The sequence below is a fragment of the Arvicola amphibius genome, chromosome 3, assembly GCF_903992535.2.
Source record: "Arvicola amphibius chromosome 3, mArvAmp1.2, whole genome shotgun sequence".
Classification (NCBI taxonomy): domain Eukaryota; kingdom Metazoa; phylum Chordata; class Mammalia; order Rodentia; family Cricetidae; genus Arvicola; species Arvicola amphibius.
In genome coordinates, this window is record NC_052049.1 from 131,162,524 (window position 1) to 131,178,705 (window position 16,182).

Below are 16,182 nucleotides of genomic sequence, written 5' to 3' on the forward strand. Positions count from 1 at the left end.
TGGAGGGGAAGAATCCTTGCAGATCCTGGAGCTCATCCTCAGCTCTGCCTCCAGCTCAATGTACAGCTTGTAGAAACAGTTACTTCTCCTCTCTGGGCTTCACCCTCATCTGAAAGACATCCAGGCTGGCCTGGGGGGAGTTATTACAGTGTACGGAAAAGATTTTAAATATACAGAACAGCAGTTTAAACACACTAAGGTTTACTTTCCTCCAGAAAAGAAAAATTTAAAAAACTTGCTTCTTAGAGTTGATGGCTTTACAGTCATTGAGGAATTTAAGAACATCCCAGGCATGAGATGATTGGCTTCACCTCAGCCCAAGATGGCTGCAGCTTCATCTGCCATCACACTTTAGGCCCAGGCAGCAGGGGAGAGGAGAGAAGCACATCTCTTCCTGTTAAAAAGCGTCCTTAAGCTGGGCAGTGGACTTTAATCCCAGCACTCAGGAGACAGAGGCAGGGGGATTTCTGTGAGCTCGAGGCCAGCCTTCTACAGAGTGAGTTCCAGGACAGCCAAGGTTACACAGAGAAACCGTGTCTCAAAAAACCAAAACAGAAGAGTAAGCTGCATCCCATATCTGCAGTTACTGCTTATGTCTGTAACATGGTGTTCATGTGAGGGAGGCTGTGAGGGAAGTGGGAAGGGTGGCTTTTGATCTTGCTTCTGTCACTAAGTGAGGAAGGAGAATGACAGGGAGCAGCCGAGCAGCCTCTGCCACAGAGGACCCAGGGTTCCCTCACCCTGCACACGAGGGTCAGCTCCTCTTAAGTTGTGTGAGGGCTGGAGTAGGTTGACGGCTGAACACTGGGCTGTACCCCAATACCCACGCGGCTTGTGTTGCTCAAGGCCACACAGCCGATCCAGGGGAAGCCCGGAGCCATCTATCAGCCTCTTGAAGCCCCCTGAATGTCTCCAGGGAGACAACACACTCCCAGTTTGATATCCTCCCTGATTGAGTGACTCCATTATCTCCACTCTTGTCTCCATGGAGACCCCCTGCTTGATCTGTAGTAGGAGAGGTCGGTGATCTCCAGGCTCAGGGCCCACTGAGCATACTCCAGGGTCCCAGAACCCATCCTGTCAGTACCGTCTTGCTTCCATGGTGTAATAGCCAGGGCCTGCTGAGGCCTGTCTTTAGGGCTGACTGGTCCCTGTAGGTTCTCTGTCCCCATCCCTCAACTGCGCATGTGCTGACTCTCCTCTGGCTGCAGGTGCAGAATCTGGGCTTTTTCCCTATCCACGGGGTGATGATGAAGATCACTGTGCCCATCGCCACCAGGGGTGGGAACCGCCTGCTGATGCTGAGGGACTTCTTCACCGACCAGGTAGCTGTGTTCCTTAGGGGTCAACTTGGGAGAGAGAGAAAAGGAAACGGACACACTCCTAAGCAACTCCCCCACCATCTGGGTGCTCCCGGGGCACTTAGCCTCTCCAGGTGGAGGAATAAAAAGGGGAGCCTGGGTGAGGTTCAAAATTGTGTATGTGTGTGTGCCCCCCACGCAGGTCAACACATCCTGTAACATCTGGGGGAACAGCACAGAGTACCAGAGTGCCCCAACTGAGGAAGACTTGAGCCGTGCCCCACACCGGGTGAGTGTCTCCACACTAGGAGTCAAGTGTTGACAGGGGTTTCTGTCCCACCAGTTCCCACAGCCATTTAGTCCCAAATAAACACACAGAGGTCTACATTAATCATAAACTGACTGGCCTAGTAGATCAGGCTTCTTATTAACTCTTATAACTTATATCAGCCCATAATTTTTGTGTGTGTTAGCCATGTGGCTTGGTACCTTTTTCAGTGAGGCAATCACATCTTGCTTGCTCTGTGTCTGGCTTCCTCTGTGTCTGGGTGATGACTGCAGACTGAATCTTTCTGCTTCCCAGAATTCTCATGTTCTCCTTGCCCCACCTCTACTTCCTACCTGGTCGTCCTGCCTATACTTCCTGCCAGGCCACTGGCCAATCAGCGTTTATTTAAAATACAATTGACAGAATACAGACCTATGTGGTTTTTTTTTGTGTGTGTGTGTGTGTGTGAGAGAGAGAGAGAGAGAGAGGGGTGGGGGATATGTGTGCTATGGCACCCATGTGGAGGTCAGAGGACAACCTGCAGGAGCCACTTCTCCCTTTCCACCATATGGGTCCCAGGGTTCAGACTCAGGTCATTAGATTTTGTGGCATCCTGGCTCCATACCTTTGCCCACTGAGCAATCTTCGCAAGCCTGCTGCACTTTACCATGATCTGATCTTGGGCAGAGTTGGGAGGGCCCAGCACCACCTCAGAAATAATTTTACCCTAACAAAGTCCAATTGCTCCAAGATGAAGAGCTTTGCATTTTCCATCCATCTGTTACTTTTTCCATGTGACCTTTACAAATGACTTTTCTTGTCATATCACTCTGGCTCCGACCACAAGAGCAGTGGAAATGGGAGTGATGGCAGGGTGGTCGGGAGAGTCTTGATCCTGTGTATGATACATGCTCTGGGTGTGTGCATGTGTGTACATATGGAGAGATTGATTGATTGATGATTGATTGATTGATTGATTGATTGACACTCTCTGGAGGTTTGCATCAGGAAGTTCGGTTCCCTGCAATACTTGTGGTTATCTGCTACAGTTTCATTTCTTTTTTAAGCTGTTTATTTGGTGATAATGCCAACTCCTTAATGTTGAGCAGAGGTTCTGTTCCTGGGACACAGGTCATTATGCACAACTTCAAAAGGAACTTCAAATACAACGCCTTGGTTTGTCCCCAGGCATCCCTTCTGTTCCCACACACATCTCTATCCTCGTCCCTGCCATCTGCTTCCCTCTCCCAGTTGGTCCAGCCTTGGGTCTGTCTGATGATCCATGCTCCAGCTCACATTCCAGGCCACAGGCCCTGTCCCCACAGCGCCCTGCTCACCCCCAACAACTCTCTTCCAGAACCATAGCAACTCCGACGTGGTCTCCATCACCTGCAACGTGAAGCTGACCCCCAACCAGGAAATCAGATTCTACCTGATAGGGAACCTATGGCTGAGGTCTCTGAAAGCAGTAAGTTAGACCCCTTCAGCAGGGCTGGAAGGAAAGGGAGAAGTGGTTTGTGGGGAATCTCCCAGCTGAGAGGGACAGGAGCAAAGGCTCTCAGAGCCATCTCTGAGGAAGCCCTGTTTGTGCAGCTCAAGTACAGATCTCTGAAGATCACAGTCAACGCAGCCTTGCAGAGGCAGTTCCACAGCCCCTTCATCTTCCGAGAGGAGGACCCCAGCCGCCAGGTGAGCCCCGGGGAGTCCTTCACTCTGGAGGGGGGACCTAAGGTGGGGGCTGGGGAGATGGCTCAGCCAGTAAAGTACTTGTATACAAGCCTGAGGACCTGAGTTTCACATTCAAAATCCACAGAAAGAAGCCAGGGGTGGCTGTGTGTAATCCCAGCATTCTAGAGATGGATACAGGTCCTTGAGCTTGGTCACCAGTCAGCTTAGCTCCAGGCCAGTGAGAGAGTGCCTCAAAAATCTCTCTCCTCTCTCTCTCTCTCTCTCTCTCTCTCTCTCTCTCTCTCTCTCTCTCTCTCTCTCTCACACACACACACACACACACACACACACACACACACGCCCACACACGCCAGACTGGCAGAGGACAGACACATTGCCTTGGTGCACCAGGCTCTGTGCTTTGTGCCATGGGGAAGATAAGAGGAAACACTGAGACCAGACGCCCACACACATGTACCTAAGGGTGGCTCTCTCATGGGCTGCGTCACAGTGAGGCTGTCTGGGGCATGGTGGAGCCTCTCGCATCCCACCTAGCCTAGAGCCTCAGCTCTAATGAAGTGCAAGCAGCAATGGGTGTGTGGTGGGAGTGGGGTGGAGATCGAGAGGCTTCAGTGCTCCTTTATTACCAGACAAAAAACACATAAGCCTGGATGACCTTGATTTCAAGGTAGAGAAAAAGAGGTGAGACTCTGGGAGACAGCCACTGTTCTAAACAAGTTGAGTCTTAGAGAAAAATCAGTCTCATGGAAACAGAGCAGCTGGGCATAGGCCTCTGCTGCCCCCCACTGGCCATGTCTCAGAAATGCTGTTCTAAACTGTAGCCTAGCGTCCCCTCAGGAGAGGCTAGCTTACAAACAGGCAAGGTTAAAAGGGTGGGGGAGGGAGGGAAACAGCCTTGGCAAAGGGACACCATCAGGCTCAGTTTCAATAAGGAGCAGCCTTCCAGACACAGGCCAGAAGGGGCCAAAGCCCGAAGGCTGTGCTCGAGACCCTCCTAAGGAACGGGAGAAGCTGTGGAAACTGAGGCCTTCAGGGTCAGGTTAGTACCATATCCTGGTAGTCTGACCCACCCTAGGGCTCCAACCTAAGCCCTGTGTCCCCTGACACCTCTGCCTCTCTGGGGGAGCAGACACGAGCGGCCTCTTTTAGATCCATTTGTTCATTCATTCTGCATCTAATGGGGACCCATGCCTTTGCATCTGATGGGGACCCATCCTTCTGTATCTGACGGGGACCCATCCCTCTGCATCTGATGGGGACCTATCCCTCTGCATCTAACGGGGACCCATCTCTCCCTCTTCCCTCACAGACTGAGCAGCAGATTCAGATACGGCTTAGGAAGTTGAGCACGGTAATAACCAATCATGGCAACAGTCCAGGGAATACCACAGCACTGAGGGCAGGAGAGGGACAGTGTGTCCAGGGAGAGCTTTCTAGAGATGGTCCTGTGGAGTTAATCTTCAACGTCATGTCAATTTTCCAAGCCCCCCATTAACCATGCCTCTCCCCGACATGAGTAGGTATCTCTTCTTTGTTCATTCTTTTTTTTGTTTTGTTTTATTGTTTTGTTTTTGTTTTTGAAACAGAGTTTCTCTGTGTAGCTCTGGCTGTCCTGGAACTCAATCTGTAGACCAGTCTGGCCACGAACTCAGAAATCTGCCTGCCTCTTCCTCCTGGAATCAAAGACGTGTGCCACTACTACCTGGCTAGTGGACTTCCTTTAGGTGAACTTTCTTCTTTTTTTTTTTTTTTTTTTTTTTTACTTTTTAAATATTTATTTATTATGTATACAATATTCTGTCTGTGTGTGTGCCTGCAGGCCAGAAGAGGGCACCAGACCCCATTACAGATGGTTGTGAGCCACCATATGGTTGCTGGGAATTGAACTCAGGACCTTTGGAAGAGCAGGCAATGCTCTTAACCTCTGAGCCATCTCTCCAGCCCTGTGAACTTTCTTCTTAGCCCAGCATGTTCCCCACACCCAAACACACACACACACACACACACACACACACACACACACACAAAAAAAATCCTATTGCACTGAGTGTCACACCCATAGAAAACCAGAAACCCCATAGCAGGTCATATAGTGCCCAATGTGGCTAGGTCCACAAAACGAGGGAAGCCGCATAAAGGCCCATGCATCCTTCAGGGATGAAACAAAAGCACTTAAGGGTCAATCCGTGTGCACGTGCATGCAGACCCACCCCCACCTACCCCCCACATCTAAGGCCCATCCCCTCCGGTCTCAGATGCGAAAGCTGTGGCTGTGTGAGGCTGGGGATGAGCAGTGACCTGCCTTGCGTTTCACAGGGAGGCGAGCACTCTACCACACGGTTAGCGGCAGTTGCTAAGTCTCTGCCTCACTCCGGGCTCTGAGGACAGGGCAGGGGCAAAGATGAGGCGGCCCAGCCCAGGCCCACCTTGGTAGTGCTGCCGCTTGTTGTCTGGCTTCCTTCCCAGAAAAAAAAAAAAATCCACATGCCAGAGTGAAATCCAGACTGGTTTACATAGGAGGCTAGGGAAAGCTCCTCCCTGCAGAGACACCAGCCCAGTACCATGGAAACATGGAAGCATGTGTCAATATCTAGGGGTCAGCCACTCAAGACTAGAGGAAACAGCGCCATAGCAACATGCACAGGCATGAGGAGGCCATGCGTAGAGGGCTGGGACAGAGTGAGGGGCAGCTGATGAGGTCATCGAGATGGGACAAGGACCACATCCCCTAGATGAGATGAGAAGCTGTGAGGTGCTGAGTAGAGGCCATTGTCACCCAAGGGCAAGTGTCTCTCATACTATACTGCCAGCTGAGGAAAGGTGGCAGGGGTGAGACTGAGGTGGGGAGGTTGCTGCAGACTCCAGGAGAGGACCAGAGCCAGGAGACAGCAGGGGTGGCCACATTCTGGCTGTTTCAGAGCTGGAGTGAGAAGGTTTGCTGATGGCCCATTGGGTGTAAAAACAGACTGTCAATGACAAGCGGGTAGGAAGAGTGCCACCACCGACGCTAACAAAGACGTGATGGAAACAGATCTGGAAGCAAGGGAGTCACAGTCAGGTAGGCAGCCAGATATGTCCAGAGTGCAGAGGAAGACAGACGTGAGAGCAAGGTCACAAACACAGTGAATGCCACGCAGCTGGGCAAGTTCACCAGGTCATAGTGGTTCCCATGGCACCAATGGTACCCTTGAAGGTCCTTCTTCATTTGAAAAAAAAGTAATTATTTATTTATAACTTTTGGTCTGACGACAGATGAAAACAATCCAGGATAAACTATGTTTATTTTTTAAACATTTATTTTAGTGTTTAAAAATGTGTGTGTGTGTGTGTGTGTGTGTGTGTGTGTGTGTTTGCGTGTCGGGCAATGGTGGTGCACCCCCTTAATCCCAGAACTCCAAAGGCAGAAGTAAGCAGATCTCTGCGAGTTTGAAGCCAACATGGTCTACAGAGAAAGTTCCAGGAAAGCCAAGCTACACAGAGAAACCCCATCTTGGGGGTGGGGGGGGAAGGCTCACACACGTTATGTGTGTGTGTGCATGTTTGCACTTATGTGTAAAAGTGCTTGCAGAAGCTAGAAAGCAGGATCCGATATCCCGGAGCTGGAGTTACAAGTGGCTGCGACCTGCCCAAGGTGGGTGTTAGGAACCAAACTTGGGTCCTTTGCCAGTCCCTGCTCTTTTCTTTCTTTGCTTTTTTCGTTTTTGAGACAGGTTCTATGTTGTCCTGGATGTCCTGGAACTCAATATGTAAGCACCATACTGGCACTGAACTCACAGAGATCTACCTGCCCAAGCCTCCCAAGTGCTGGGGTAAAGGTGTGCACCACCACCGGGCCCAGATTCTTTTTTTTTTCCTTCATCTAAGTTTAGAAACAACTGAGGGCTTGCTGTGTAGCTCAGTTAGTGGAATACTTGCCTAGCGTACACAAACCCTTGACTTCAGTCCTCAGGATCACACAAACCAGGAGTGGTGATGGCACATACCTATAATGCCAACACCTGGGAGGTAGAGACAGAAGGATCAAGAATTCAAGGTCTGGGGCTAGGGAGATGCCTCAGTTTGTAAAGTGTTTGCCATACAAGCACAGAGACCAGAGTTCAGTTCCCATGTCGAGTAGCACTCGGGCAGTGCTAATGGAAATCCACAGCTGGGAGGTCAGGGAGGGAGGCTCCACGGGGTTTGCTGGCTCTGCAGTCTAGCCAAAGCAGGCCAGTGAGAGCCCTGTCTCCAAAACTGTTCTGGTGGAGAGACACTGAGGATGACACCTGTTGTCATCCTGAGGGAGAGAAAAAGGGAGGGAGGGAGGGAGGAAAGGAGGGAGGAAGGGAGGGAGGGAGGAGGGAGGGAGGAAGGAAGGAAGGAAGGAAGGAAGGAAGGAAGGAAGGAAGGAAGGAAGGAAGGAAGAGACAATTGTAATCGCTTCCCAGGCTGCCTGTACACAACCCTGAGTTCCCCACGTGACCCCGGGGGCTCAGAAACCACACATGCGACAGACCATCACTGGGAAACGAGGAGTAGCCAGGAGGACTAACGAAGAGTATGTAGAAGAACCAGCGGGAGCAGACGGCTCATGGAGCATGGCTCACTGAGACTGTTCCCCCAGTTACACGTACACTGGGCAGAGCTGGCTGTTCCGAGAGCTTGGCCAGCTGCACCACCTGTCCCTCCCTACATCTCCCAAAAGAACAGATGCAGCTCCCTGCTGCAGGTGTGCCACCTTCTGCCCCTGGGCTGCCCTAGCCCTGCAGTTGTGACAGTATTGCCCTGGCTCCCTCCCCTTGCAGGTCACATTTGAGATTTCCAAGCAAGAAGACTGGCAGGTCCCCATCTGGATCATCGTGGGCAGCACTCTGGGGGGCCTCTTGCTGCTGGCCCTGCTAGTCCTGGCACTGTGGCAGGTAAGGCTCCTATCTCTGGAAGCTGGCGCTGCCCCGCCTCTTCCAACCGCTTGCCTGTTCCTAGGACACCACAGCAGGCAAGACTGGTCAGGGCCCACAGAGCCCACTTCAACTATGGTTCCAGGTCTGTGGGGTTCCTCTTAGCAGAAAACAAATAAATGGAATAGGCAATGAAACTACACATTCCCTCCATCTCAGAAGCTCTGGTTGAGAACTTGGGGTTTAAGCTCCTTCTGCTACAGATAGCAAGGGGGGGCCAGAGAGGGATGTTAACTAGGGCTGCGTGACACAGCATGACTTCTAGTCTCCTGCCCAGGACTCCATCCACCTGGCTTTAATCCACACACTGAGTTTGGGAGTAGGGGTACTAAGAATGAGCTGGGGTATTTAGAGGTGCCCTCTTAGGGAGCAAACATGAGGGGGCTAGTGGAGTACCAGCAGAAGGTGACACAAACATCATCTAGTCTGTCCACCCCTGAGACTTTCCACCTTTGCCTCCCTACAGCTCGGTTTCTTTAAAAGTGCCAAGCGCAAGAGGGAGCCTGGACTGGGCCCTGTCCCCAAAGAGCTGGAGTGAGGATCTATCGGAGGCTTCGCGTTGATGGGGGCCAGGCACCGGTCCAGGAGCTGCAGGCCCAGGCCTGTGGCCCCACAGAGCTGGGGCAAAGAGGATGCCTGTGGACTTTGTGTTGAGCTCATCTCTGGAGAGATGGCGCCTGATCCCTGTGGGATGAACCTCAAGCCCATGTTCGCAGCAACGTCTCTCCAAGAGGTTGAGTACTGATCCCTAAGGACTTAAAGGGACCGCTCCAAGACCGGGCTCTGTGGAGGGAATCTGCTGCCCCAAACACTAAGGTGCTAGGGCACTGTTATCATGCCCACCTCTGAAGAAACCCAAAGGGAAAAGCGGCAAATACAAGCCACTGTAAGGTGCACGCCGGGGGGGGTGGCATCTGGTATTGACGTCGGCGCGGAGGGGTCGAGTTCAGGACTATCCATAGCCTGGCAGCATAACCTTCCCTCTCACCGTGTGGTTCCCAAGTCCACGGCCATCCTTCTCCAGACCCCAAAGTTCTCCATGAGTGAACCAGAATTGTGTGGCTTGATGTGACAACTGCAGGCCAGTGGTGAAAGCAGACATTTGAGGACTGTGCCAGACGGGCAGGTGGGAGCCAGGATGCTGGGTACCTTCCAAACATCAGCAGGCAGCAGCTGAGCTCTCCAGCAGTGACTACCACCCACACACTTCTGCCCTCCTGCCTCCCTGAAGCTCCTGCCAGCTCCTTTGGTTGCTAGGCAACTCCCGGGGAGCCTGTGGAGGCTATCAGTCCATGGCGCTCCACACCCACTTGTCTTACAGCTGCAGCTTGTCCTGGCGCAGATGCACTGAGGTGGAGAGCCTCTGTTCCTTGCATCAGCCCCCTACATACACACACAGAGAGACACAGACGCACACACACGCATTCACACGCACACACAGGCACATGTGCATACACCTCCCACCCACGAATGTGTGGGAGAAGGGCTCCTGGAGGGCACTGTGGAGGGCCCTCTTTGGCATGCACTGAACAAAGCCCATGCAAGGCCCCTCAGAACCTTAAACCTCAGAGGCAGACAGCTCTCTCACCTGCCAGCTCTACGAACAAGCCCTGATGACAAGGGGCATGCCGGGTGCCCAGCAGAGTAATTTATGCCTTAGCCCTTTTTGTTGAGATGGAAATGGACACCTCAAAGCCATCTGCCCCCCTTTACTGTCAGAAATATATTTAAGAAAATTTTCTAAAAGGTGTTTAAAAACAAATAGACATTCCATTTTGTGACAGAGCAAGGCCAAATTCTGCTTTAAAGAGGAAAGGGAGGTGGGTGTCTACTTCTATCTAAATGTTGGGGACAGTCTTCTCCATTGTGTGGCCACCTCTCTCCCCAGGACTTCCTATCCTCACTCGCTAGAACATCTATGTGTCATGGTAGCGGGGCACTCTCCCTTCACCACCTTCAGCCACCCATCTTGGTTAGGTGCTCTCCCCTCATAGGTCCCAGTTTCTCCAGGAGGGGCCTTCAATGTCACCCCTCCCACACACATACTCTTGCTTCTCTTCTAGAGAGAGGTTAACTCTTCACCAAAGCATCTCAATTCTATTCTCGTGCTATCCCCTTTCCACAACCCTAACAAGTAACTTAGAAAGTATTTGGATTTTTTTTTTCAGATTCTTTTGTGTGTATGAGCGTGCATGCATGTGTATGTGTGTGTCTATGTGTATGTGCACATAGGTGCCCAAGAAGGCCAGAAGAGGGTGGTGGCACATTCTCCACAGCAAACTCAAGGCTCAATCCAGGAATGCCATCTCCCTAGCTCCAGAAGAGCTAAATTGGGGGTCAAAGTCAAACAGCGAAACTAAACCCCGAACCAGAAATTCATTTCCCTCTAACAGAATATCAGTGGCTGCCCTTACGAATGAGGTCACTGGGGAAAGGAGAATGAACCAACCCACACTCAAAAGCATGTTATCTATCACTGGGCGGTGGTGGCACACACCTTTAATCCCAGCACTTAGGAGGCAGAGGCAGGCAGATCTCTGTGAGTTAGAGGCCAGCCTGATCTACAGAGCAAGTTCCAGGACTGATTCCATTGCTACTGAGAAACCCTGTCCCAAAAAACAAAACAAAAAAAGGACAACAAAAAACACAAAAAAAAAAGAGAAAAAAAAAAAAAAAAAAAGAAAAAAGAAAAAATAACATGTTATCAAGCCAGGAGTGGTGGTGCACACCCCTTTAATTCCAGTGCTCAAGGGGCAGAGGCAGGCGGATCTCTGAATTTGAGGCCAGTCTAGTGAACAAAGTGAGTTCCAGGACTGCCAGGGCTGTTAAACAAACAAACAAAACCCAACAGGACGCAGCCAGTCTCCTCTCCAACACTGGCAGATCTCAGCAGAGTGCTGCCGTGGGACGCCGACATCAGCAGGCTGGCATGGTTTTGGAAACTGACACCTGTGCTACCATGATGTTTAACCGCTCCAGTCATAACCTCTGGACTGAGGCAGACAGTCCCAGGACGCCCATCCCATCATGTCCCCTGCTACCCCTAACCAACTAAACGACAAAAGGCAGATGAATCAGGCCCACTTGTACCTCTCAACCTTCGGCTTAACACTCTCACTCTCTCCTTTTTCTTAATTCTACCTTTCTGAATCTGTTTATTCTTAACAGAAATGTCCAAGACTGGCCACAGCAGTGCTTTCGCTATAGTGGGAACAAAGCCTCATCTAAGGGGCAAGGGCCATGGTCCCTGGGGACTCTGATCCAGGACATCACCTGGTGAGCAAAGCCGCTGTGGGTGGCTTGTGCTGAGCTGAGCTCCCAAGCAAGTGACATGACAGACAGCCAAGCAGAGGACAGGGATTCAGCACACCCACGGGCGGCTTTCTGGGATGGATACTGGAAACTGTTTCATGCTCAAGGCCGGTTATGGTAACCCAGACCTGGCCTAATCGGGAAGGCCTTGTGGTTACTCACAGCAAGTCTGCAGGGTGGCAGCTTATGGTGGATTTCAAATTCACCCCGCCAAGGTCCTGAGAGCCCCAGTGACACTGGAGAACGGTTTGGGCACATTTGCTGTAACTGGAAAGGGAGATGATAAGCATCAGGCTAATGACAGCCATCATTAGAAAGAAGCTCCCTCAAGGGCAACCTTGAATCCACAGCGAACCTAGTATAGTGGCATGGCAGCAACACCTGCAATCCTAGCACCGAGAGATGAAGGCAGGAGGATCAGCAGGACACGGCAGATAAGTTTAAAACCAGCCTGGGTGGTGTTGGTGCACGCCTTTAATCCCAGCACTCGGGAGGCAGAGGCAGGCGGATCTCTGTGAGTTCGAGACCAGCCTGGTCTACAAGAGCTAGTTCCAGGACAGGCTCCAAAGCTACAGAGAAACCCTGTCTCGAAAAAAAAACAAAAAAACAAAAACAAACAAACAAACAAAAAAAAAACCAGCCTGGGCTACATAAAACCCTGTCTCCAAAATGAAACACTAAAGGCAAGCATAGTGGAGCATGCCTTTAAATCCCAGCACTCCAGAGGCAGGAGCAGGTGGATCTCTGTGAGTTCCAGCCAGCCTGATCTACAGAGTGAGTTCCAAGACAACCAGAGCCACATAGTGAAACCCTGTCTCAAAATTAATTTAATTAATAAAGAAAACACTGTATAGCTCACAGGTAGGGATTAATAACTGTGGTCTAGCTGCTAATTCATAATTTTCAGTCAGGGTATTACCCAACTGTACTCCCAGCTCAGGAGGCTGAGGTCTCAAGTTCAAGAACAGCCTAAGCAACTCAAACACCTTTTTGAAACACTGGTCATATAGCCCAGTGGTAGAATACTTAGCACATTAAAGGTCCCAAATTCAACTCTTCAATCCCCAGTACCATGAAAAAAGAAATTCAGATGAAATTACTAGGAAATAAAACTAACCTAAAAATGGTTCTTTGAAGAGAGAGCATTCATTACACGACCCAGGCTGAACACACTCTAAATAACATGTATGGAGCTTCCTATGGTATTGGATATGTAAATAGGTCTGCAGTAAAATCAAGTATGGCTTCTACACCAAATTACCATGGAGGTGGGGGGTGCCGGTGATGGGGAGGACATTTTCTGAGGTCTCAGCTTGCAACCTAGTAGAGGAAACAGCTGCAAGTAACTGAGAAAGCAAAGGGACAAGACATGCTGGGGGAGGGGGACCTTGAGGTTGTTCCAGTTCCCACTCCTGTCTGGATGGGGACAGCCCTCAGAAGATGCAGAAGCAGAGGGTCAGCCCTGGGTAGACTTGGGAGAGACTTCTGTAATGTTCTGGGGAGTAGGTATCATTTAGTACCCCTCAGTTCCCTTATGCTGTGAGATGGAAGGAGGAAGCCCGTCCGGAAAGCTTCTTCCTGGCATTAGATGCTGAGGCCTGTGCGCTGAGGGTGGAGTGGGCCTCAAGCCTCAGAAGGCAGGTTGTCCAGGCTGAGGTTCAAGCGTGGTTCCAGAGTGGCCTCAGTGACTCACACGGGCCACCCCAGGCCTCACAGGCGCAGCCTCTGGAGGTGATTCTTTGCACACTGAACCTTTCCCTAGCGTCTAGAACCATCAGCATTTGTTCCCTGATTCAGTGTCTGTTTCCTACACAGCCTGACCTTTCCCTAGCGTCTAAACCATCAGCAATTTGTTCCCTGATTCGGTGTCTGTTTCCTACACAGCCTGTCCTTGTGGCTTTCAGCTTTGCTCAAGCCTAACTTGGGGACACAATAGTCTATAAAAGCCCCAGGAGCTGACAGGAGGTATTACTTGTGCTAAGAAAGATGGTGGTTCTCAGGAGGGGCCAAGTACAGGCAGGACACACACAGAGGCAACGTGGAGTGCAGCTGGGGAGGCAGGCCTCTCCCTCCCCTGAGGTCAGCACACAAGGAGGCATCTCCACGGCCACTCTGTTCTCCAAGAATAAGAGGCTGAAATTGAGTCAGTCCCTCTGGCTTCAAGTTCCAAGACGGCAGTGTGTGACAGAAACAACTGACTTCATCATGTCCCTTTCCTGGCCTGAGTCACTGCCAATTCCATCTACCAGACAAGGGATAGCCAGACCTTTCTCCCTCCCAAAGGTCCTCTCTGTAGTTAGTGAGTCCTATTAACTGACGGAAAGAAAGTCCATCTGCCTTTCTCACCAAAATTTAACAAACCAGGCAGGACTGTCCCCAAGTGAGACTTTGTGACCTGGGTTTTGTCATGTTGTGGCCTTTGAGAGCAGGTACTGCAGTTTGCCCTCATCCTGTCATGCCAGTACACAGATGTTACCTCAAACAACGAAAAACGTGCCCTAAAATCTCAAAGCCACCGGGATTCTTCAGGCCAGGGCACAATGCAAACCTGCAGCAGCCTCACAGGAATCAGGGCCATCCCTGTCTCAGAGCAAGGATAGCACCAGGGCCAAGAGACACAGTCTACTTCCCATCCTGACAGTTTGTAATGTCTGGGCCTGAATCCTCAATTATAAAATGAAAGGCTGATCCTTTCAGATCTCTATATTAGGGTGGCCAGCACAAATCTAAGCCTGATCTAACATATTAACACTTAGAAATGGGTATATACAATTATTAAAAATGGAATAAATTTGTTAGAACTGAAAGAGGGGGGTGGAGAAAAACAAGAAGAAATTGAGCCTAATGGCACAGACCTGCTATTCCAGCTACTCTGGAGGTTGGAGCAGGAGGATCCCAAGTTCAAGGCCTGCCTGGGCTACCTAGTAAGACCATCTCAACAAAAAGTGAAAAGCAGCTAGAAATAAAGCTCAGGGTAACCTTCCCTACAAGCATGAGACCCTGGGTTCAATACCCAGTCCTGAAAAAGGAAGAATTTAAAAAGCAAGTTTTAAAAACCTCTGGGTATAAACATTTTTATGACTCGACTAAAGGGATTATCTGTCTTTGGGGGTGGGGGGTCTCGTGCATCTATAATCCCAGTCCTCAGGAGGCAGAGGCAGGATGCAGAGTTCTATGTTGTGTCGGGTATTAGGTTCATGCAGATCAGTGGAAGACACAGGGTCACTCTAGGATGATTTTTACCCTTTGGGGCCTCAGGGACTCAGGTTCCAGCAGACTGACTGTAGCTTTGCAAAAGGCTTTCTCATTGTTATACAGTTTACACCTCACAAGTCAATTTCCACACATCAAAACCTCGTATGTGAAGCTCCACGAAGGAGACAAATGCCAAAGCAATTCTCAGCCTCAAAACTTCTTGGAGTTCCTGCAACCAAGTTTTGCATATTCAAACAGAAAGTAGTGGACACAAAAGGTAACAGTCACAAAAGGCAGATCAAACTCCAGGTGCTTAACATTCCAGAATCAACCAGCTGCAAAGCTCTGCGGAACTCTTGCTACAGTTCTAGCTAGCCTGAGCTATGTAAGAAGCCTATCTCAATACAGAAGAGGAGCACCAGAGAGACGGCTCAGAGGTTAAGAGCGCCAGCTGCTCGTGCAGAGGACTGGAGTTGGGTTCCCAGCACCCACCACTAGGGCAGCTCACAAGCACCTGTACCTCCAGAGGATATGAACACTCATTGGGAGTCCATGGACACGTGCACTCACTAATGTACACAGCCCACATGCACACACACAATTAAAAATAAACAAAAAAAAAAAAAGAACAGGGCTGGGGATGTGGGGATGTGGCTCTAACACTTGCCTAAACATGGAGGAAGACTTGGATTTGATCCACAGCCACCTGTGGCACCATATACCTGTCATCCAGCACTTGAAAGGTCAAGGAAGAAGTAAAAGCTCCAGGCCACCCTCGCTACACAGAGAGTGTGCAACCAACTACATGAGACTCTGCACCAGTCATGGAGGGGAAGCTTAGAATGACAGACCCAACTCTCTAATGACTCCACTGATTCAGTGCCCAGACAAAATGATCCTTTTTTTAAAGATGTATTTTTAAGTGTATGAGCCTGTGTGTATGTATGTGTACCACGAGCATGCCTAAGAGGTCAGGCTTTGGATCACTTGAAAATGAAGGTACTAAGCCTCATTCAGATGCTCTGAGGAGCAGCAAATGCTTTAAACCTTCTCTTTAACCCCAACAAAATAATCTTCTAAGGGGCCATTGATATGGCTCAGCAAGTCTGGCAACCTGACTTGGATCCCCGAAGCTCACATGATAAAGAAACAGCTCCTCTTGTAAGCTCCTGATCCACACACAGCCATGGCACATGTGCCTAGGTGCACACACTGCATAAGTAAATGTGGAAAAGTTCACTTGGTATTTATCTGCCAGGGATTTTGACTGTCTCACTGGATCACCCCAGGACAAGATGGATATTATTGTCCCAATTTACAAAACCTGAGGCTTATACTGAGGCTCCTACACAGCCCCAGTAGTAAGAAGTCAGTCCTCAGAGCTGCCTGTGCTTCCAGACCAGCACAGCAGAAGTGAGAAGACCCAACTAGGTTGCAGCAATTTACTTTATAATTCAAATCGATGGGAAGTATTTCCTTG

The 16,182-nt window shown here is 50.2% G+C and overlaps 1 protein-coding gene across 1 annotated transcript in view; it reads left to right on the forward strand.

Moving 5' to 3' along the window:
- Positions 1-9,059, forward strand: part of Itga11 (integrin subunit alpha 11) — an 81,617-nt gene extending 72,558 nt beyond the window's left edge. Inside the window, 6 exon segments of the mRNA XM_042054721.1 lie at positions 1,212-1,325; positions 1,504-1,590; positions 2,927-3,037; positions 3,163-3,258; positions 8,043-8,156; positions 8,662-9,059. Coding sequence (XP_041910655.1) covers positions 1,212-1,325; positions 1,504-1,590; positions 2,927-3,037; positions 3,163-3,258; positions 8,043-8,156; positions 8,662-8,733 — 594 coding nt within the window. The 3' untranslated portion in view covers positions 8,734-9,059.
- Positions 9,060-16,182: the final 7,123 nt, after the last annotated feature.